The sequence below is a fragment of the Haemorhous mexicanus genome, chromosome 3 (genome assembly GCF_027477595.1).
Source record: "Haemorhous mexicanus isolate bHaeMex1 chromosome 3, bHaeMex1.pri, whole genome shotgun sequence".
In the NCBI taxonomy this organism is placed as follows: domain Eukaryota; kingdom Metazoa; phylum Chordata; class Aves; order Passeriformes; family Fringillidae; genus Haemorhous; species Haemorhous mexicanus.
Window position 1 is genome coordinate 116851868 of NC_082343.1, and position 19846 is coordinate 116871713.

The following is a 19846-nucleotide window of genomic DNA, read 5'->3' on the forward strand; positions in this document are numbered from 1 at the left end:
TTCAGGAGGCGCCAGGAACCTTTATTGAGCCGCGACACCGCGGGGACACCGCGGGGACACTTCGGGGACACCGTGGGGACAGCCCACGGCCCAGCCGGGAGTCCCCCGATTCCCGGAAAATTCCCCCCCCAAAAAATTCCCAAGGAATTCCCGGGGGCGGGGACCGGCCCCTGGCCCCGAGCTGGGAGGGACGGGGACAGTGGGGACACCGCGGGTGGCACTGGGGTCCCTGTGCCAGTTCCTGTCCTCGTCCCCGTGTCCCTGTCCCGCCAGGAGTGGCGCTGCTCTGTCCCTGTCCCCCTGTGTGACAACCTCCGTGTCCCTGTGTCGCTGTCCCGGGGATGCCGCTGCTGTCCCCCTGTCCGTGTCCCTGTCGCTGTCCCTATCCCGGAGGTGGCACTGCTGTCCCCATGTCCGTGTCCCTGTCGCTGTCCCCTGTCCCTGTCCTCTTCTCCGCGTCCGTGTCCCTGTGCCCGTGTCGCTGTCCACTGTCCGGGAGGTGGCACTGCTGCCCTGTCGCTGTCCCTCTGTCCCCTGTCCGTGTCCCCGTCCCCGTCCGTGTGTCGCCATCCCCATCACGGTCCCGGAGGTGGCACTGCTGTCCCTGTGTCCCTGTCCTCCCCCTGTCCCGGAGGTGGCACTGCTGCCCTGTCGCTGTCCCTCTGTCCCCTCTCCGTGTCCCTGTCCCCATCACGGTCCCGGAGGTGGCACTGCTGTCCCCCTGTCCCTTTCTGTGTCCCTGTCCCCCTGTCCCTCGTCATGGTCCCGGCGGTCCCTCCCCTCTCCCCGGGCTCTCCCGCTGTCTCCTGTCCGTGTCCCTGTCCCCCTGTCCCCTGTCGCGATCCCGGTCAGGTCCCGGTGTCCCTGGGCTCTCCCGGTGTCCCCTGTCGTTGTCCCCCTGTCCCAGTCAGGGTCCCGGTGGCCCGGGCGGTCCGGCCGCCCCGGTATCCCCTGGGGTCCCCTCTCCCCGGGCTTTCCCGCTGTCCCCTGTGGCTGTCCCGGTCAGGGTCCCGGTGGCCCCGGTGGCCCGGGCGGTCCCGGCGGTCCGGGTGTCCCCGGCGGTCCCCTGTCCCCGGGCTCTCCCGGTGTCCCCGCCGTCCCCTCGCTCCCGGCCGGCCCGGGCTCCCCGCGATCTCCGGGCGGTCCCGCCGGTCCCGCTCCCCCCGCGGCTCCCGGGGCTCCGCTCCCGCCCGGCGGCCCCGGGGCCCCGCGGGCTCCCGGCACTCCCAGCCCGCCCTTGGCGCCCTTGGAGCCGGGGAAGCCGCGGGATCCGGGCGGGCCCCGCTCCCCGCGCGGCCCGGGCGCTCCCGGCGGCGCTCCCGGAGCTCCCGGCGCTCCCGGCCATCCCAAATCCCCCAGGTCGCCCTTGGATCCCGGAGCTCCCGGCGCGCCACCGGATCCGGTGTCGCCCTTGAGGCCGCGCGGCCCCGGCAGCCCCGGAACGCCTGGAACGACAGAGGGGAGGCGGGGAATGGGAATGATCCCGGGAAAACCGGGAATTCCTCACAGAGAATGCTCCGGTCCCTGGGAAAACCGGGAATTCCACACAGGCAATGCTCCGGTCCCTGGGAAAACCGGGAATTCCTCACAGGGAATGCTCCGGTCCTGGGAAAACCGGGAATTCCACCCAGGGAATGGACCGGTCCCGGGGAAAACCGGGAATTCACACAGGGAATGCTCCGGTCCTGGGGAAAACCGGGAATTCCAAACAGGGAATGCTCCGGTCCTGGGGAAAACCGGGAATTCCAAACAGGGAATGCTCCGGTCCCGGGGAAAACCGGGAATTCCACACAGGGAATGCTCAGGTCTGGGGAAAACCGGGAATTCCACACAGGGAATGCTCCGGTCCCGGGAAAACCGGGAATTCCACACAGGGAATGCTCTGGTCCTGGGGAAAACCGGGAATTCCATACAGGGAATGCTCCGCTCCCAGGGAAAACCGGGAATTCCATACAGGGAATGCTCCGGTCCCCGGGAAAACCGGGAATTCCACACAGGGAATGCTCCGGTCCCGGGAAAACCGGGAATTCCATACAGGGAATGCTCCGGTCCCGGGAAAGCCGGGAATTCAACACAGGGAATGCTCCGGTCTGGGGAAAACCGGGAATTCCACACAGGGAATGCTCCGGTCCCGGGAAAACCGGGAATTCCACACAGGGAATGCTCTGGTCCCGGGGAAAACCGGGAATTCCACCCAGGGAATGCTCCGGTCCTGGGAAAACCGGGAATTCCACCCAGGGAATGCTCCGGTCCTGGGAAAACCGGGAATTCCACACAGGGAATGCTCCGGTCCTGGGAAAACCGGGAATTCCACACAGGGAATGCTCTGGTCTGGGGAAAACCGGGAATTCCATACAGGGAATGCTCTGATCCCAGAAAAGCGGGAATTCCATCCGGGGAATGGAGAATGCTCTGGTCCCGGGAAAACCGGGAATTCCACGCAGGAAAAGGGAATGCTCCAGTCCCAGAAAACCAGAAATGCCATCCAGGGAATGCTGTGGTCTCGGGAAAACCTGGAATTCCACCCAGGGGGATCGGGAGGAGCCGCTGGCTCCATGCTGGGGGGGCGGGGACGGGAGTGACAGCGGAGGGAGTCGGGATATTCCCCAATCCCAAAATCCCGCCGCCCATCCAGAGGGGGCAGCGCCCTCTGTCCCTGGGACAGCCCCACATCCATGGGGTGATCCCGGCCCATCCCAAACTTCGGGGTTTGGATCCTGCTCCAGCAGATTTGGATCAGCATTCCCAAAATCCCCACCCATCCCAATCAGAGTCACCTCCCCTGTGTCCCTGGCATCCATGGATGATCCCGGCCCATCCCAAACCTCAGCAGGGATCAGCAGTCCCCAATCCCACCCCATCCCGGGAAAAGCCCCGTTCCCTCCCCGCCGCCGTGCTGACCTCGGAGCTCGGTGACGTTCCGGAGCATCTCCCCGTGCCGCGCGTCCACCGCCCTCATCTCCTGCAGGGCCAGGGACAGGTTCCTGACGCCCAGCTCCAGCCGCGCTCCCAGCATCCCGGAGCGCTCCCGCAGCTCCTCCGTGCCCGCCTGGATCTCTCCCAGCGCCCGCCCGAGCTCCCGCAGCTCCCGGCCGTGCCCGCGCAGATCGCGGCCGCAGGAGTCGCGGGCGGCCCGCAGGAAGCGCAGCATGGCGCCCACGTGCCCGCCCGTGCCGCCCACGTTGGCCTCGATGCTCCCGAGCTCGTCCCGCAGCGATTCCAGCCGGGAATGCAGCTCCCGGATCCGCTCCTCGCCGCTCTGCCGGCCGCGGGCGCGCCGCCGCCGCAGCTCCTGCGCTCCGTCCCGCTGCTCGTCCAGCCGCGCCGCGGCCTCGTCCAGCCGCAGCTGCAGCGCCAGCAGTCGCAGCGCCAGCTCCTGCAGCCCCTCGGAATTCCGGGATGTTTCCCGCATGGCCGGGCCCAGCCCCGCCCGCAGGCCCCGCAACCGATCCGCGCTCCGGGACGAGGCCGCCCGGAGCGCCCCGAGGAGCCGCGTCAGGTTCTGCCCCTCGGCCGCCGCCGCCCGCAGCGCCGCCGCCGCCTCGGCCGCGCCGCCCTGGAGCGCGCGGAGCCACCGGGAATTCTGCGCCAGGCTGGAATTCAGCAGCTCGGCCGCCGCTCCGGCCTGGGAGCGCCGCCGGGCCAGGTCCCGCAGGGAATTCTGCAGGCGGGCGGTGAAGCCGCCGCAGCCCCCGGCCCGCTCCCGCAGCCGCGCCAGGCTCCGGCCGACGCTCCCGAGGGATTCGGAGCAGCTCTCCAGCCCCGCGGAGATGTCGGAGCCGGCGCTGGCCAGGCGGGCCTGGCTCCGGGAGGTTCGCTCCAGGAGGAATTCCTGCTCCTGGAGCGTCTCCTGGAGCTCCGAGAGCTCCCGCCGCAGCTCCGAGAGCTCCCGGCCCAGCGCCGCCGCGTCCCAGGACACGGAGCCGTTCCCGGAGCTGCTCCCGCCTGAGCCGGGGACAGGATCCGGGCGTTATCCCAATATCCCGGTGCCCCAGTATCCCGTTACCCCATTTTCCTCTCTATCCCATTACCCTGTGACCCCATTATCCTGCTATCCCGTTATACCGTTATCCTTTTCCCCCATATCCCGTTATCCCGTTGTTAACCCATATTGCCATTGTTATCCCGTTATCCCACTCTCCTGCTATCCCGTTATCCCACAACCCCGTTATCCCGTTACCCTGCTATCCCCTTATCCCCTTATCCTGCAATCCCGTTATCTCATTACCCTGTTATCCCTATTATCCCGTTGTTATCCCCCTGTCCTGTTGTCCCATTATCCCGTCATTATCCCATTGTTATCCCTTTGTTATTCTGTTGTTATCCTGTTGTTATCCCATTGTTATCCCCATTATCCCATTATCCTGTTGTTATCCCATTGTTATCCCGTTGTTATCCTGTTGTTATCCCATTATCCCATTGTAATCCCCCTATCCCATTATCCCATTTTCCCACTGTTATCCCATCGTTATCCCATTGTTAGCCCGTTTTCCTGTTATCCCCCTATCCTGTTATCCCATTTTCCCACTGTTATCCCGTTGTTAGCCCGTTGTTATCCCCATTATCCTGGTGTTATCCTCATTATCCCATCATTATCCTGCTCTTATCCCATTGCTATCCCCTCGTTATCCTGTCCTTATCCCATTGTTATCCCATCATTATCCCATCGTTATCCCGTTGTTATCCCACTATCCTGTTATCCCATTTTCCCGCTATTATCCCGTTGTTATCCTGTTGTTATCCCCATTATCCCATCATTATCCCGTTGTTATCCCGTTGTTATTCTGTTGTTATCCCATCACTATCCCATTGTTATCCCGTTGCTATCCCATCATTATCCCATTGTTATCCCGTTGTTATCCCGTTGTTATCCCATTTTTATCCCATTGTTATCCCGTTATCCTCTTATCCCCCTATCCCGTTATCCCATTTTCCCGCTGTTATCCCATTGCTATCCGGTTGTTATTCCTATGTTATCCCATCGTTATCCCAGCTTTATCCTGGCATTATCCCGTTGTTATTCCATTGTTATCCCCTTGCTATCCCATTTCTACCCCGTTATTATCCCGTAGTTATCCCATCATTATCCCGTTGTTATCCCGGTGTTATCCTGGCCCCATTCCCGATCCCGGAGCGCTCCCATTCCCGCTCCATGCCCGGATCCCGCTCCAGGCTGGGCCGGACAGGAACTGGAGCAGCCTCGGCTTGGGAAGGGCCCCGGGATGGAGCCTGGAGGGCCCTTCCCACCCAAATCCTTGGGAATTCCGGAATTCCAGGATTCCATGTTCCCAGAAATGGGCACTGGGGAAATTCCAGCCTGATCCCAAATCCCTTCCCACCCAAATCCTTGGGAATTCCAGAATTCCAGAAATGGGCACTGGGGAAATTCCAGCCTGATCCCAAATCCCTTCCCACCCAAATCCTTGGGAATTCCATGTTCCCAGAAATGGGCACTGGGGAAATTCCAGCCTGATCCCAAATCCCTTCCCACCCGCGATGGGCACTGGGACAATTCCAGCCTGATCCCACCCAAATCTTTGGGAATTCCAGGATTCCCAGATTCCATGACCCTGGAGCTGGGCACCGGGAGATCTCCTCCCAAGCCCCACCCTCGGGATCTGCCCAAAATCCTGGGGAAAAAAAAAAGCCAGGAGCTGGAAAAGGCGGGGAATCCCTGGGAAAGGGGAATCCCTGGGAAAAGGGAGGAATCCCTGGAAAAAGGGAATCCCTGGAAAAGCTCACCCAGTGCCTGGAGCTCCTCCTGCAGGGAGAGGATCCTCTGCTCGTAGAAGGCCTGGGCGGAGCTGATCTCCCGGGAGATGGAATCGACCCTCCGGAACACTGCCCGGGAATTCGGGAATGTTGGGATGAGCATTCCCAGGGGGCTGGGATCTGCCAGAGATCTGCCAGGACTGATCCCTTGGGAATGGGAGATCCCTGGGGATCACTCCGGGAATTGCTGGGATCCAACCCCCTCGGGAATTCCATCTCTTGGGAATGCGGGATCCCCCTGGGAATCTCTGGGATCTCCCGTCCAGGTGATTCCTGCAGTGACAATGGATCCATCCCCCACTCCTCGGATAATTCCCGAAGGATCCCAGGGGCTGCTGGACCACTGCCCTGAGCGTAATCCCAATCCCGACCCTGATCCCAATCCCAATTCTGACCCTGACCCTGATCCCAATCCTGACCCTGATCCCGATCCCGACCCCAATTCCGACCCTGATCCCGATCCTGACCCTGATCCCGATCCCAACCTCAATCCCGATCTCAATCCCGCTCACCCAGCGTGGCCACGGCCGCCAGGATCAGCCCAATCCTGATCCTGATCCCAACCCCAATCCCAATTCCAATCCCAACTGCAATCCTATCCCAACCCTGATTCCGACCCCAATCCCGATCCCGATCCCCCTCACCCAGCATTCCCAGCGTGGCCATGGAAGCCAGGATCAGCCTTAACAGGATCCCGATCCCAATCCCGCCAGGATCCCGGCCATCCCAAACAGGATCTGCAATCCTGATCCCAACTCCAACCCCAATCCCAACCCCAATCCCGATTCCAACCCCGATCCCGCTCACCCAGCATTCCCAGCATGGCCACGGCAGCCAGGATCAGCCTGAACAGGATCCCGATCCCAATCCCAATCCCAATCGCATTACCAATCCCCAGTCCCAATCCTGATCCCGATCCCAATCCCGCTCACCCAGCGTGGCCACGGAGGCCAGGATCAGCCTGAACAGGATCACATTCCCAATCCCAATCCCAATCCCGATCCCGATCCCGATCCCGCTCACCCAGCGTGGCCATGGCTGCCAGGATCAGCCCAGCCATCCCGAACAGAATCTGCAATCCCAATCCCAACCCCGATCCCGATCCCAATCCCGACCCTGATCCCGCTCACCCAGCATTCCCAGCGTGGCCACGCCCACCAGGATCATCTGAACCATCCCAAACACGATCCTGACCCCAATCCCAAACTCGACCCCAATCCTGACCCCAATCCCATCCCGAACAGGATCCTGATCCCAATCCCAATTTTGACCCCAATCCCGACCCCAATCCTGACCCCAGTCCCAACACCACTCCCAACCCCAATCCCGATCCCGATCCCGTTCCCGATCCTGCTCACCCAGAGTTCCCAGTGTGGCCACGGCCGCCAGGATCACCGCAGCCATCCCGAACAGGATCCGCACGGCCGCGCCCAGCCCGGGATCCCCGCGGCACCGGGGCCGGCGCCGGGCCCGGCCTGGAAGGGATCCCGGCGTTGGGATGGGGCCGCTCCTGCCTGCCCGGATCCCAAACCCCGATCCCGATCCCGATCCCCGATCCCGATCCCGCGCTCACCGCCCACCACGGGGCCGAAGGGCGGCCGCGCCTCCTCCTCCTCCTCCTCCTCCTCCTCGGCTGCCGCGGCCTCTGCGGGCACAGAGAGCGGGGTCAGGGCCACCGGATCCCGTCCTGGATCCCTGGGATCCCAAATCCAATCCCAGGGATCCCTGGATCCCATTCCAAATATCCCTCAGATCCCAAACCCCATCCTGGGATCCCTGAGAGCCCAAATCCTATCCCGGGGATCCCTGAGATCCCAAATCCCATCCCAGGGATCCTTGCGAGCCTAGAGCCTGTCCTGAGGATCCCTGAGATCCCAAATCCTGTTCCAGTCATCCCTGAGAGCCCAAATGCCATTCCAGGGATCCCTGAGATCCTGGATCCGTCCCCCCCATGGATTTTTGGGATATCCCGGGTGGGTTTTGGGATTCCCCCCAGGTGGGATTTTGGAATCTCCTTTTCCACGATGGATTTCTGGGATTCCTCCAAGTGGGTTTTGGGATCCCCCCCCCCCAACCCCGATAGGATTTTGGGATTCCCATGTGGGGTTTTGGGATTCCTCCAGGTGGGTTTTTTGGGATCCCCTCCGAGTGGGATTTTGGGATTCTCCCCAGTGGGATTTTGGGATTCCACCCCACTGGGATTTTGGGATTCCCTCCAATTTTGGGGGAGGGGATTTGGGACTTTGGGATTCTCCTGGGTGGGATTTTGGGATTCTCCCCCCAGTGGGATTTTGGGATTCTCCCCTACTGGGATTTTGGGATTCCCCCCCCACTGGGATTTTGGGATTCCACCCCACTGGGATTTTGGGATTCCCTCCAATATTGGGGGAGGGGATTTGGGATTTTGGGATTCTCCCGGGTGGAATTTTGGGATTCTCCCCTCAGTGGGATTTTGGGATTCCCCTCCCAGTGGGATTTTGGGATTCTCCCCAGGTGGGATTTTCGGGATTCTCCCCCCAGTGGGATTTTGGGATTCCCTCCAATTTTGGGGGAGGAGATTTGGGATTTTGGGATTCTCCCCCAGCGGGATTTTGGGATCCCCTCCCAGCGGGATTTTGGGATTCTCCCCAGGTGGAATTTTGGAATATTCCCCGGGTGGAATTTTTGGGATCCCCTCCCAGCGGGATTTTGGCTGCTCACCTCGCATCGCCCCCAGGCCGGGCTCAGCGCCCGAATTCCCGGAATTCCCCGCCCGGAGGAGTTCCGGGAGCGGCGCCGGCCCCGCGGCCCCCAAACCGCCCCGGGGGGAGCGCGCGGAATTCCCGGCGGGATAGAGCGGGAAAAGCAGGGAAAACGGGGAAAAACCGGAAAAACTGGAACAGCGGGAAAAACGGGAAAGCTGGGAAGAACGGGAAAAGTGGGGAAAACGGGGATAGCGGGAATGGAGGGAGCAGAGGGAAAAGCAGGAGAAACGGGAAAAGAGGGAAAAGCTGGAAAAGAGGGAAAAGTGGGAAAAGCAGGAAGAGCGGGAGGAGCGCGCCCCGGCCGGGCTGGACAGCAGCCACTAAAAACCGGGATTTGGGATCGGGGATGGAAAAGGAGCGGCCGAGCCCGAGCCCGCCCCCAAGGAGGGGAAATGGGCGGGATCCGGGAATGGGATTGGGAACGGGGCTGGGATTTGGGGCGGGAATAGGGAATGGGTTTGGGATCTGATCCTTGGATTTGGGGTGGGAATGGGGGATGGGTTTGGGATCTGATCCCTGGATTTGGGGTGGGAATGGGGGATGGGTTTGGGGTCTGATCCCTGGATTTGGGATGGGAATGGGGGATGGGTTTGGGATCTGATCCCTGGATTTGGGGCAGGGATGGGGGATGGGTTTGGGATCTGATCGCTGGATTTGGGGTGGGGAATGGGGGATGGGTTTGGGATCTGATCCCTGGATTTGGGGTGGGAATGGGGGATGGGTTTGGGGTCTGATCCCTGGATTTGGGATGGGAATGGGGGATGGGTCTGGGATCTGATCCCTGGATTTGGGGCAGGGCTGGGTTTGGGATCTGATCCCTGGATTTGGGGCAGGGAATGGGGGATGGGTTTGGGGTCTGATCCCTGGATTTGGGGCGGGAATGGGGGATGGGTTTGGGGTCTGATCCCTGGATTTGGGGCAGGAATCAGGGATGGGTTTGGGATCTGATTGCTGGATTTGGGGCAGGAATCAGGGATGGGTTTGGGATTTGATCCCTGGATTTGGGATGGGAATGGGGGATGGGTTTGGGATCTGATCCCTGGATTTGGGATCTGATCGCTGGATTTGGGGTGGGAATAGGGGCTGGGTTTGGGGTCTGATCCCTGGATTTGGGATGGGAATAGGGGATGGGTTTGGGGTCTGATCCCTGGATTTGGGGCAGGGAATGGGTTTGGGGTCTGATCCCTGGATTGGGGCAGGCATTGGAAAATGGGGATGCTGGGAATGGCCCCTGGATTTGGGAATGTGGATCTGGGGATCCCATGTGGGAAATGGGTCCAAGATGGGATTCCTGGGTTTGGGATTGGACTCCTGGATCTGGGACAGGGATCTGGGATGGGATTCCTGGGTTTGGAATGGGATTCCTGGATCTGGGACAGGGATCTGGGATGGGATTCCTGGTCTGGGATTGGATTCCTGGGACAGGGATCTGGGGCCGGGTTCCTCCTGGATCCTGGGTGGATCCGGTGATCCCGGGGCAGGGCTGGGATTCCCATGGGATCGGGGACATCCCGAGGTCCCTCAGCCCCCCATCCCCGTCAGGGAATTAAAAAATCCTGGGAATTGGGAGGAGCAGAGCCCCCCTCAGGCTGGGGCCTCACTCATTCCCGGATTTTGGGGATCCCAGGATCTTCCCCCTCCCCATCCCTGGGAATTCCCAGCCCCTGGAGCTGATCCCAAATCCCCGCTCTGGGATTTCCCAGCTGGTGGATCCCAGTTTGGGATTCCTGGGAGTTTGACCCTTCCGGGCTCTTTTCCCACCCCAGTTTTTCCAGAATTCTGGGGTTTTAGGGCTCGGAGGGGCTCGGGGAGCCTGAAGGGGGAAAAACGGGAAAGGAGGATCCGGAACCTTCGGAAGGAGCCTCGGGAAAAGTCCCTGGAAAAATTCAAACTGGGACTCGATTTGGGAATCTAATTGGAATTCAAACTGGGATTTTAACTGGGATTCAAACTGGGAATTTAATTGGAATTCAAACTGGAATTTTAACTGGAATTCAAATTGGGAATTTAATTGGGATTCAAATTGGGAATTTAACTGGAATTCCAATTGGGAATTTAATTGGGATTCAAACTGGAATTTTAATTGGAATTCAAATTGGGACTTTAAATGGAATTCAGATTGGGAATTTAATTGGAATTCAAACTGGGATTTTAACTGGGATTCAAATTAGGAATTTAATTGGGATTCAAGCTGGGAATTTAATTGGGATTCAAACTGGGAATTTAATTGGAATTCAAATTGGGATTTTAACTGGAATTCAAATTGGGAATCTAATTGGAATTCAAACTGGGATTTTAACTGGGATTCAAATTGGGAATCTAATTGGAATTTCAGTTGGAATTTTAACTGGAATTCCAATTGGGAATTTACCTGAAATTCAAACTGGGAATTTAATTGGGATTCAAATTGGGAATTTAATTGGAATTCAAAATGGGAATTTATCTGGAATTCAAACTGGAAATTTAACTGGGATTCAAATTGGGAATTTAATTGAGATTCAAACTGGGAATTTAATTGGGATTCGAATTGGGAATTTAATTGGAATTCAAACTGGGATTTTAATTGGAATTCAAACTGGGAATTTAATTGGAATTCAAACTGGAAATTTAACTGGGATTCCAATTGGGAATTTAACTGGGATTCAAGCTGGGAATTTAATTGGAATTCAAACTGGAATTTTCCCGCTTTTCTCCAAGGATTTAACCCCCTCCTGCCAAGAGCCGGCGGGAATGGGACGGGAGGAGCAGGAAAAGCCAAGGCTGGAGTTTAAACTCGGTTTTAATGAAGGCAACGACAGGCAGAAACAGAGGGAAAACATTCCTGGGGAAACATTCCACAAGAAACATTCCGGGGATGGAGCAGGAGGCTGAGCCAGGCTTAGTCCAGCCTGAAATCTCTCCCAGGCCTAAACGGGCCCCAGTCCTGACTTAAAGCTTCAGCAGTTCTAAGAAGTCCCAAATCCAGCCTAAAACCTGTCCCAGCCCAGCCTAAAACCTGTCCCAGCCCAGCCTAAAAGCTTCAGCAGTTCTAAAAGGTCCCAAATCCAGCCTAAAAGCTCCTCAGTCCAGCCTAAAAGCTCTCCCAAGCCTAAAACCTGGCTCAGCCCCACCTAAAAGCTCTCCCTGGCCTAAAAGTCCCTCAGTCCTGACTTAAATCTTCACCAGTCCTAAAAGGTCCCAAATCCCACCTAAAAACCCCTCCCAGTCCTGCTTAAAAGAACGCCAGTCTTGTCTAAAACCCCTCCCAGGCCTAGAACTCTGCTCAGTCCTGCCCATCAGCCCCAGCCCCACCTAAAAACCTCTCAGTCCTGCCTAAAACCCTCACCAGGCCTAGAAGCTCTCCTGGTCCAGCCTAAAAGCCCTCCCAGGCCCACCCAAAGCTCTCTTCCAGCCTAAACCCAGCCCGAGTGCCACCCAGATCTCCTGGTCCAGCCTAACCCCCCCCTTAGACCGAGCTGGGACCCAGCAGGCTCACAGTGCGGCCTGGGTCCAGCACGTCCCGATCCCAGATCCCCAATCCCAAATCTCAATCCCAGATCTCAATCCTGGATTCTGATCCTGATCCCAGATCTCAATTCCGGCTCCTGGAACCCAAATCCCAGTTCCCAGATCCCAATTCTGGCTCTTGGATCCTGATCCCGGACCTCAGATCCAGATCCTGGTCCCAGATCCCAATTCTGGCTCCTGGAACCCAAATCCCAGTTCCCAGATCTCAATCCTGGATCCTGATCCTGATCCCACATCCCGATCCCAGATCCCAATTCTGGCTCTCACATCCTGATCCTGGCTCCTGGATCCCAATCCCGGATCCCAACTTCCAGATCCTGGCTCTAGGATCCCAATCCCAGCTCCTGGATCTTGGCTCCCAATCCCGATCCTGGATCTCAATCCCAGATCCCAATCCTGGCTCCCAGCTCCCAGATCCCAATCCCAGCTCCCGGATCTTGGCTCCCAATCCTGATCCTGGATCTCAATCCCAGACCCCAATCCCGGCTCCCAGCTCCCACATCCCAATCCCAGCTCCCAGATCCCAATCCCAGCTCCCGGATCTTGGCTCCCAATCCTGATCCTGGATCTCAATCTCAGACCCCAATCCTGGCTCCCAGCTCCCAATCCCAGCTCCCAGATCCCAATCCCAGCTCTCGGATCTTGGCTCCCAATCATGATCCTGGATCCCAATCCCAGACCCCAATCCCAGCTCCCAGATCCCAATCCCAGCTCTCGGTTCCCTATCCCAGATCCCAATCCCAGCTCCCACTCCTGATCCCAGATCTTGGTTCCCGATCCCGATCCCAGCTCCTACCAGAGCGCATTCTGCACCCAGTGCCGGAATCCTGGCCGAATCTCCATCGAGCGCAGCCACGAGATCTCGTTCTCCTTCCCGTCCCCGTTCCCACCCCCGGGGCATTCCCGGCACACTTCCAGCGGCAGCCCGGGCACGCGGAGCAGCGCGCCCAGCTCCTCCTCCCGCACCCACTGTGCCGCCATCCCCGCCCGGATCAGCGGCAGCGCCGCCGCCCAGCCGTCCCCGAGCGCCCGCGCCACCCGGACCGCGCCCTGCGCCGCCGCCGCCTCGGCCGGCCCGGCGGGCTCCAGGCGGCCCCAGTGGGCCAGGAGGGGCGGGCGCTGCAGCAGCTCCCAGAGCCAGGCGGGCTGGGGCTCCAGCAGCACCGCCTCCACCTTCCCGAAGCGCCCAAACACCTCCCGCAGCAGCGCCCGGCACACCTCGGGCTGGCCCGGCTGCCGCAGCGGGAGGGCGTCCAGCCAGCCCGACAGCTCGTCCTGCACCAGCAGCAGCGCCCGGAACCCCTCGGGGCTCGCCGGCAGCGCCGAGGAGAGGCTGATCCGCAGCCGGGACCAGGGATCCCGCTGCGGGGCCGGGTCGGGATCGCCGTCCCGGCACTCGGGGCAGCGCCGCACCCAGCGGGTCACGTCCTCGCCGTCGTTCGCCCAGGGCTGCACGTTCTGCACGCGGAGCAGCGCGCCCGCCACGCCGTCGTGGCGGTGGCACTGCGCCACGATCTCCTGCCGCTCGGATGCCGACGGCTCCCAGACTTTCCAGATGCCCGCGGAATTCTCGGCCACAGCCCTGGCTCTCACATCCCTGGCTCTGGCGGTCACCATCCACATCCATCTCCTCTCCTCCGGCGCCGCGTTGCCGCGCGTTCCCACCTGGCGGATATGCAGCATTCCCGGGAAGGAGCGGAGCCACCGCAGCACCTTGGGCCCCGCGGCGTCGCCGCAGCGCCAGTCCGGCTCCGGCCGCCGCAGCCTCGCCGCCAGCCTGGGGCAGCTGGAATAGAGGAACAGCGGGTGGCAGCTCCGGTGCTTCTCCAGCAGCTCCCACAGCGCCTCCAGCGCCGCCTCCTCCTCCTCGGGGCCCTGCCGCAGCCCCAGCAGCCACCGCTCCTCCAGGCTGGCGGCGGCAAAGGCCACGGACGGTTGTCCGGACCATCCCCTCTCCACGGCCAGGAACCAGACGTTGGCGTTGGGAACATTGGGAGGCAGCTGCGTGAGCCGCGGGGCCAGCGGGATCGACACGGTTTGGGATTCCTGCAGCTCTGGGCCCTTGGTGGTCACCAGCAGCCTCCATTGCTCCGGGAGCTTGGGGTCACCGGAGTCGCCATTGAGCAGCAGCTCGCCCCGGAGCAGGCAACGCCCGGCGGGCCCCCGGATGAGGATGGGAGCCGGCCCCGTGAGTTTCTGGAAGGCCTGGACAGCCCAGACAGCCGCCAGGCACCAGGTGTCCCGCGGGGCCCAGCGCTGGCCGCTGAGCCTGCTGGACCAGTGTCGCACCGGGCGCAGCGTCCCCTCCTTCTCCTGCAGCAGCACGGCTCCCACCGTCTGCTCGTGCACCGACAGCCGGATCACGAAGGGCCGGGATTTATTCGGGAAGAGCAGGGCGGGCGCCGCCTTCAGAGCCTCCTTCAGCCGCTGCAGCTGCTCCCAGCCCCGTTCCCGTTCCCATCTCCGCTGCCACTCCCGCTCCTGCTCCCATTCCCACTTCCCCGGCGCCGGCAGCCTCTGAAGCGGCAGCGCCAGCTCCAAATAGTCGGGGATGAATTCCTTCAAATTGTTGAACTTGCCGAGGACGGAGCGGAGCCGGCTGGGATCCCAGGGCCCGGCGGCGTCGCAGTCCCCGCAGATCTGCAGCAGCTTCTCCTGGGGCACGCGGCGCCCCGAGGCGCAGAGGGTCAGGCCCAGGTAATTCACCTCGGGCTGCACCAGCTGCGCCTTGTCCCGGTTCACTTTGAAGCCGGTCTTTCGGATCAGCTCCAGCACACGGCGGGTCCGGTACCGCACCTGCCGCCGCCACTTCCCGGTGATCAGGATGTCGTCGAAGTAGTGGAAGACGCCGCGGGCGGCGCCGGGCTCCAGCTCGGCCAGCATGGCAGCCACGCGGCGCTGCAGGATGGAGCTGGTGCCGTGGAACCGGGGCGGCAGCCGCGTGAACAGGAACTGCTGGCCCCGGAAGGTGAAGGCGAAGCGGCCCCAGCAGCTGGGGGCTAGCGGGATGGCGAGGCAGGCGTTGGACAAATCCAGCACGGAGAAGAAGCGGCTCCGGGGGCTGACGGAGGTCAGGATCTCATCCCGGTCCAGCCGCTCCTGGGGCTCCACGGGAGTGGTGGCGTTGAGGGCGGCGCAGTCCAGGGTCAGGCGGGCGCCGCGCCCATGCGGTTTTTGGTAGAGAATCAAGGAATTGTTGGATTCGGAGGTGCCCTTCACCACGATTCGCTCCCGCAGGTACTCCTCCAGCAGCTCCGCCACCTGCTTCTCCTCGTGCGGGCGCAGCCGGCGTTGCCGCTGGAAGGGCACCGGGTCCCCGTCCAGCTTCTCCTCCTTGGCCACCCGCCCGCAGTCCAGCCAGGAGCGCGCCCACACCTCCTGGAATCGCCAGTCCAGGCGGTTGGGATCCCACTTGCGGCCGACGTTCACGGCGGCCTGCTCCTGCTGCTCCTGCTCCGAGTCCTCCTCTGTGCTCTCGGTGCTCCTGCTGGCCCTCAGCATTCCGATAAAGCGCCCGTAATTCCTGCCGGGAGTGCTGTGGTCCGGGCTGGCTCCAGAGCTCTGCTCCCAGCCCAAGCCTGAGTCCTCCTCTGCACTCTCAGCGCTCCCGCTGGCCCTCAGCATTCTGAGGAGCCTCCCGTAATTCACGCTGGGAATGTCACGACCTGGGCTGGCCCTTGAGCTCTGCTCCCGATCTGAGCCCGAGCCCAGGCCCAAGTCCGAGTCCTCCTCCGTGCTCTCGGTGCTCCCGCTGGCCCTCAGCATTCTGAGGAGGCTCCGGTAAATCCTGCCGGGATCGCCGCGGTCCGGGCTGGCTCTGGAGCCCCGCTCCCGCCGGGCGCTGTCGGTCCCCAGCTCCGTGGGGTAGCTGCCGGGGGGCGTTCCCGCGATGCGCCGCGCCAGCCCGGCCGCCAGCTCCGCCGTGGGCCTCCCTTCCCAGCCCTCCATGTCCTCTCCCAGCCTGCGCAGCCTCTGCCAGAGCCACTCCCTGCGCTCCTCTCCCGACGGAGGCTCCGTCCGTCCGTCCCTTCCGGGGGTGGTGGCAGCGTCCATGTCCCTCCCCCGGCTCCGGGAATGGCTGCTGGGCTCTCCCTCCTCACCCTCCCTGCTGATAACCCAGACTGTGGGCACGCACACGGGCTCATCCATCCCTTCCCTTGGCACATTCCCATTCCAGGTGTCCCGGCTCTGGGAATTCCTGCTGGGCTTTCCCTCCTCACCCTCACTGCTGCTAACCCAGACTGTGGGCACACACACGGGCTGATCCATCCCTTCCCTCGGCACATTCCCATTCCAGGTGTCCCGGCTCCAGGAATGGCTGCTGGGCTCTCCCTCCTCACCCTCCCTGCTGATAACCCAGACTGTGGGCACGCACACGGGCTGATCCATCCCTTCCCTCGGCACATTCCCATTCTGGGTGGCACTGTCCGTGTCCTGGCTCTGGGAATTCCCACTGGGCTTTCCCTCCTCACCCTCCCTGCTGCTAACCCAGACTGTGGGCACACACACGGGCTGATCCATCCCTTCCCCTGGCACATTCCCATTCCGGAGGGCAGTAGCACTGTCCTTGTCCATGACCCTCCCCCAGCTCTGGGAATTGCTGCCGGGCTCTCCCTCCTCATCCTCACATTTCCCAGCCCGGGGTGGGAGTGGGGGCGGGGACCGAGGCTGATCCGTCCCTTCCCTCGGCACATTCCCATTCTGGAAGGCAGTGGCAGTGCCCCTCTCTCGGCTCTGGGAATTGCTGCCGGGCTCTCCCTCCTCATTCTCACATTTCCCAGCCCGGGGTGGGAGTGGGGCCCGACGCCGAGGCCGATCCATCCCTTTCCCCGGCACATTCCCATTCCGAGTGGCAGTAGCAGTGTCCTTCTCCCGGCTCTGGGAATTCCCGCTGGGCTTTCCCTCCTCACCCTCCCTGCTGACAACCCTGAACGAGGGCAGGAGCAGGGGCTGATCCATCCCTTCCCTTGGCACATTCCCATTCCGGCTGGCACTGTCCATGTCCCGGCCCTGGGAATTCCCGCTGGCCTTTCCCACCTCACCCTCCCTGCTCCCAGCCCGGGGTGGTTGCGGGGCCCGACGCCGAGGCCGATCCATCCCTTTGTTCCTGGCTTGGCGTGGGACACCGGCCTTGTCCCCAAAGTCCTTCCCGAGGGCTTGGATCCCGCTGGTGCTGCTCCTCACCTCCGGCTGCTCCTGCCGGGCTCCGCCGTTCCGGAGGCTCCCCGGCTCTTTCCCGTTCACCTGCGCACACCCGGGCCCGTCTCCCGCCTCTCCCGCTATCCCGGAGTCTCTCCCGGTGTCAGCGCCTCCTCGGGAATGCTGCATCCCGTCCTGCCTGCGCAGCCAGGTCCATCCCTGCCAGCTCCTCCGGTACCGGGACTGGGTGGAAAACTCCCCCGGCTGCGGCTGCCGGGCCCCGGCGGCTCCGGGGGGATGCTCCGAGCGCCTCCTCCCCCAGGGCAGGAAGAACATGGCCCCGGAAAGCGGGACAGGAACGGGGCCTCCTCACCTCGCCGGGGCTGCTGACGGCGGCCCGGGAATCCCAAGTGTGTCCCGGGAATTCCAAAAATGTCCCGGGGATGTCCCAGGGATGTCCAGGGAATTTTCTCAGTCCCAAGAGTGTCCCAAAAGTGTCCCGGGAATTTTCTCAGTCCCAAAAGTGTCACAGGAATTTTCTCAGTCCCAAAAGCGTCCCAGGAATTCTGTCAGTCCCAAGAGTGTCCCGGGAATTCCGTCAGCGCCGGGATGTCCCTGCCGTGTGCCAGCAGCGGCCGCCCAACGGTCCCGCGCCCGGGGGAGGAAGAGGAAATTGTGGCCGAGGAGGAGGAGGAGGATGAGGAGGAAGGTGCGGGCTCTTTCCGGGGCCACCGAGGTCACCGCCCCGACCCCGCTGCCGCTCCGGTGATTCCCGGCGGGTGTTCCAATCCCAGGGAATTTCCCAGGGAATGTCCCAGCATCGGCCGGAGCTGCGGGAGCAGAGCCGGGAGTGACCCCCTCGCACGGCCGCCCCATCCCCATCCCCGCGCTGCGCCCCAAATTTCCCCTCCCCCCTTTTCTGTGGGGCTGAGACACCACCCCCCCCAAAATCGGGACAGCGACCCCCAGGATCCAGGTGGGGAAAGGAACCCCGGGAGAAGGCGAGTCCCGCAAAACGCTGGGAAAACCCGGCCCGACATGGCCCGACATGTCCCGACATGGCCCGACATGTCCCGACATGGCCCGACATGGCCCGACAGGGCCCCCGCGGAGCGCGACCCGGGAGCGACCGGCCCGGCCCGACCCCATCCCGGGGTCTCCCCCGCGCATTCCCGGGGTCCCGCTCCCATTCCCGGGGTCCCGCTCCCATTCCCGGGGTCCCGCTCCCATTCCGGGTCCCGTTCCCTTCCCGGATCCCGCTCCCATTCCCGGGGTTCCGCTCCCATTCCCGGGGTCCCGCTCCCATTCCCGGGGTTCCGTTCCCTTCCCGGGGTCCCGCTCCCATTCCCGGGATCCCGCTCCCATTCCCGGGGTCCCGCTCCCATTCCGGGTCCCGTTCCCTTCCCGGATCCCGCTCGCATTCCCGGGACCTCGCTCTTATCCCCGGGGTCCCGCTCCCATTCCTTAGATCCCGCAGCCCCCCAAGAGTCCCGCACGCATTCCCGGGATTCAGGCCCCCTTCCCGGGGTCCCGCTCGCATTCCCTGGATCCTGCCACATTCCCGGGATCCAGCCCACCTTCCCGGGGTCCCGTTCCCATTCCCGGGGTCTCGCAAGCCCCCGACTCTCCCGCTCGCATTCCCGGGGCCCCGCTCCCATTCCGGGTGTCCCCCAGCCCCCCAAGAGTCCCGCACGCATTCCCGGGATCCAGCCCACCTTCCCGGGGTCCCGCTCGCATTCCCTGGATCCCGCAGGCCCCGAGTCTCCCCCTCCCATTCCCGGGATCCGCCCACATTCCCGGATCCCGCACGCATTCCCGGGACCTCGCTCCCATTCCCGGGTTCCCGTAGACCCCCGAGAGTCCCGCTCCGATTCCGGGGTCCCGCAGATTCCCCGAGTGTCCCGCACACAATTCCCGGGGTCCCGCTCCCATTCCCGGGGTCCCGCTCCCATTCCCGGGCTCCCGCAGCTCCCCGAGTGTCCCGCACACATTCCCGGGATCCCCCCGCATTCCTGGGGTCCCGCTCCCATTCCCTGGATCCCGCAGGCCCCCGACTCTCCCGCTCGCATTCCCGGGATCCCCCCCCACATTCCCGGAATTCCCCCTCCCAGTCCCGGATTCCGCAGCCCTCAGAGTGTCCCGTACCGGCTCCGGGGTCCGCAGCCGGGCCGGGGGTCCCCGATCCCGATCCCGATCCTGGTCCCGGTGCCGATCCCGATCCCGGATCAGAGTCCCCGCGGGCCCGGGGCGGTCCCGGCCCCGCCCCGCCCCCTGCCCGCTGTCCCGGTTCCCATTGTTCTCCGGGAATGACGGATGGATGGCCTGGGCGGGACCCGCCGGGAACGGGAAGGGGGGGGGCGTGCCTCAGTTTCCCCGGGAATATTGCAGCTCCAGAAATTCGGGGTGGGAATTTGGGGGATCCCAGGACTGGAGTGGGGGCCTGTGCCTCAGTTTCCCCGAGAATGTTGTAGGAAGAACTTGGGGGGTCCAAGGAAGGGGGGGGGAGGGGTTGTGCCTCAGTTTCCCCTGGAATGCTGCAGGAAGGAGCCGGAATTTGGGGGATTCCAAGATGGGGGGGGGGGGGGGGGGTAGGGAGTGGCTGTGCCTCAGTTTCCCCCGAGGAACGCGCAGCTCCAGGAAGGAGCGGGAATTTGGGGGGTCCCAGGATGTGGGGCGTCTGTGCC

General features: G+C 62.5%; 2 protein-coding genes across 3 annotated transcripts; both read right to left on the reverse strand.

The window, feature by feature from the left end:
- On the reverse strand, nucleotides 1-9097 carry SCARA3 (scavenger receptor class A member 3). The gene is made up of 6 exons (XM_059843157.1): nucleotides 8473-9097; nucleotides 7346-7417; nucleotides 7131-7247; nucleotides 5743-5841; nucleotides 2902-3945; nucleotides 1-1445 (listed from the first exon to the last, which is right to left on the reverse strand). Exons 1-6 carry the CDS (start codon nucleotides 8477-8479, stop codon nucleotides 1003-1005), a joined length of 1782 nt encoding a protein of 593 aa, XP_059699140.1. The 5' UTR covers nucleotides 8480-9097; the 3' UTR covers nucleotides 1-1002.
- Nucleotides 9098-11277: 2180 nt separating this feature from the next.
- LOC132325623 (uncharacterized) lies at nucleotides 11278-19470 on the reverse strand. 2 transcript variants are annotated; one of them, XR_009485991.1, is made up of 3 exons: nucleotides 19308-19470; nucleotides 12208-17992; nucleotides 11278-12148 (listed from the first exon to the last, which is right to left on the reverse strand). XR_009485991.1 is itself a non-coding variant. In XM_059843154.1 (2 exons), exon 2 carries the CDS (start codon nucleotides 17496-17498, stop codon nucleotides 12816-12818), a length of 4683 nt encoding a protein of 1560 aa, XP_059699137.1. In that variant the 5' UTR covers nucleotides 17499-17992; nucleotides 19308-19470; the 3' UTR covers nucleotides 11278-12815. The 2 variants fall into 2 exon arrangements, 1 of the variants encoding a protein (XP_059699137.1); XM_059843154.1 differs by having other exon boundaries at nucleotides 11278-17992.
- Between the last annotated feature and the right edge of the window lie 376 nt (nucleotides 19471-19846).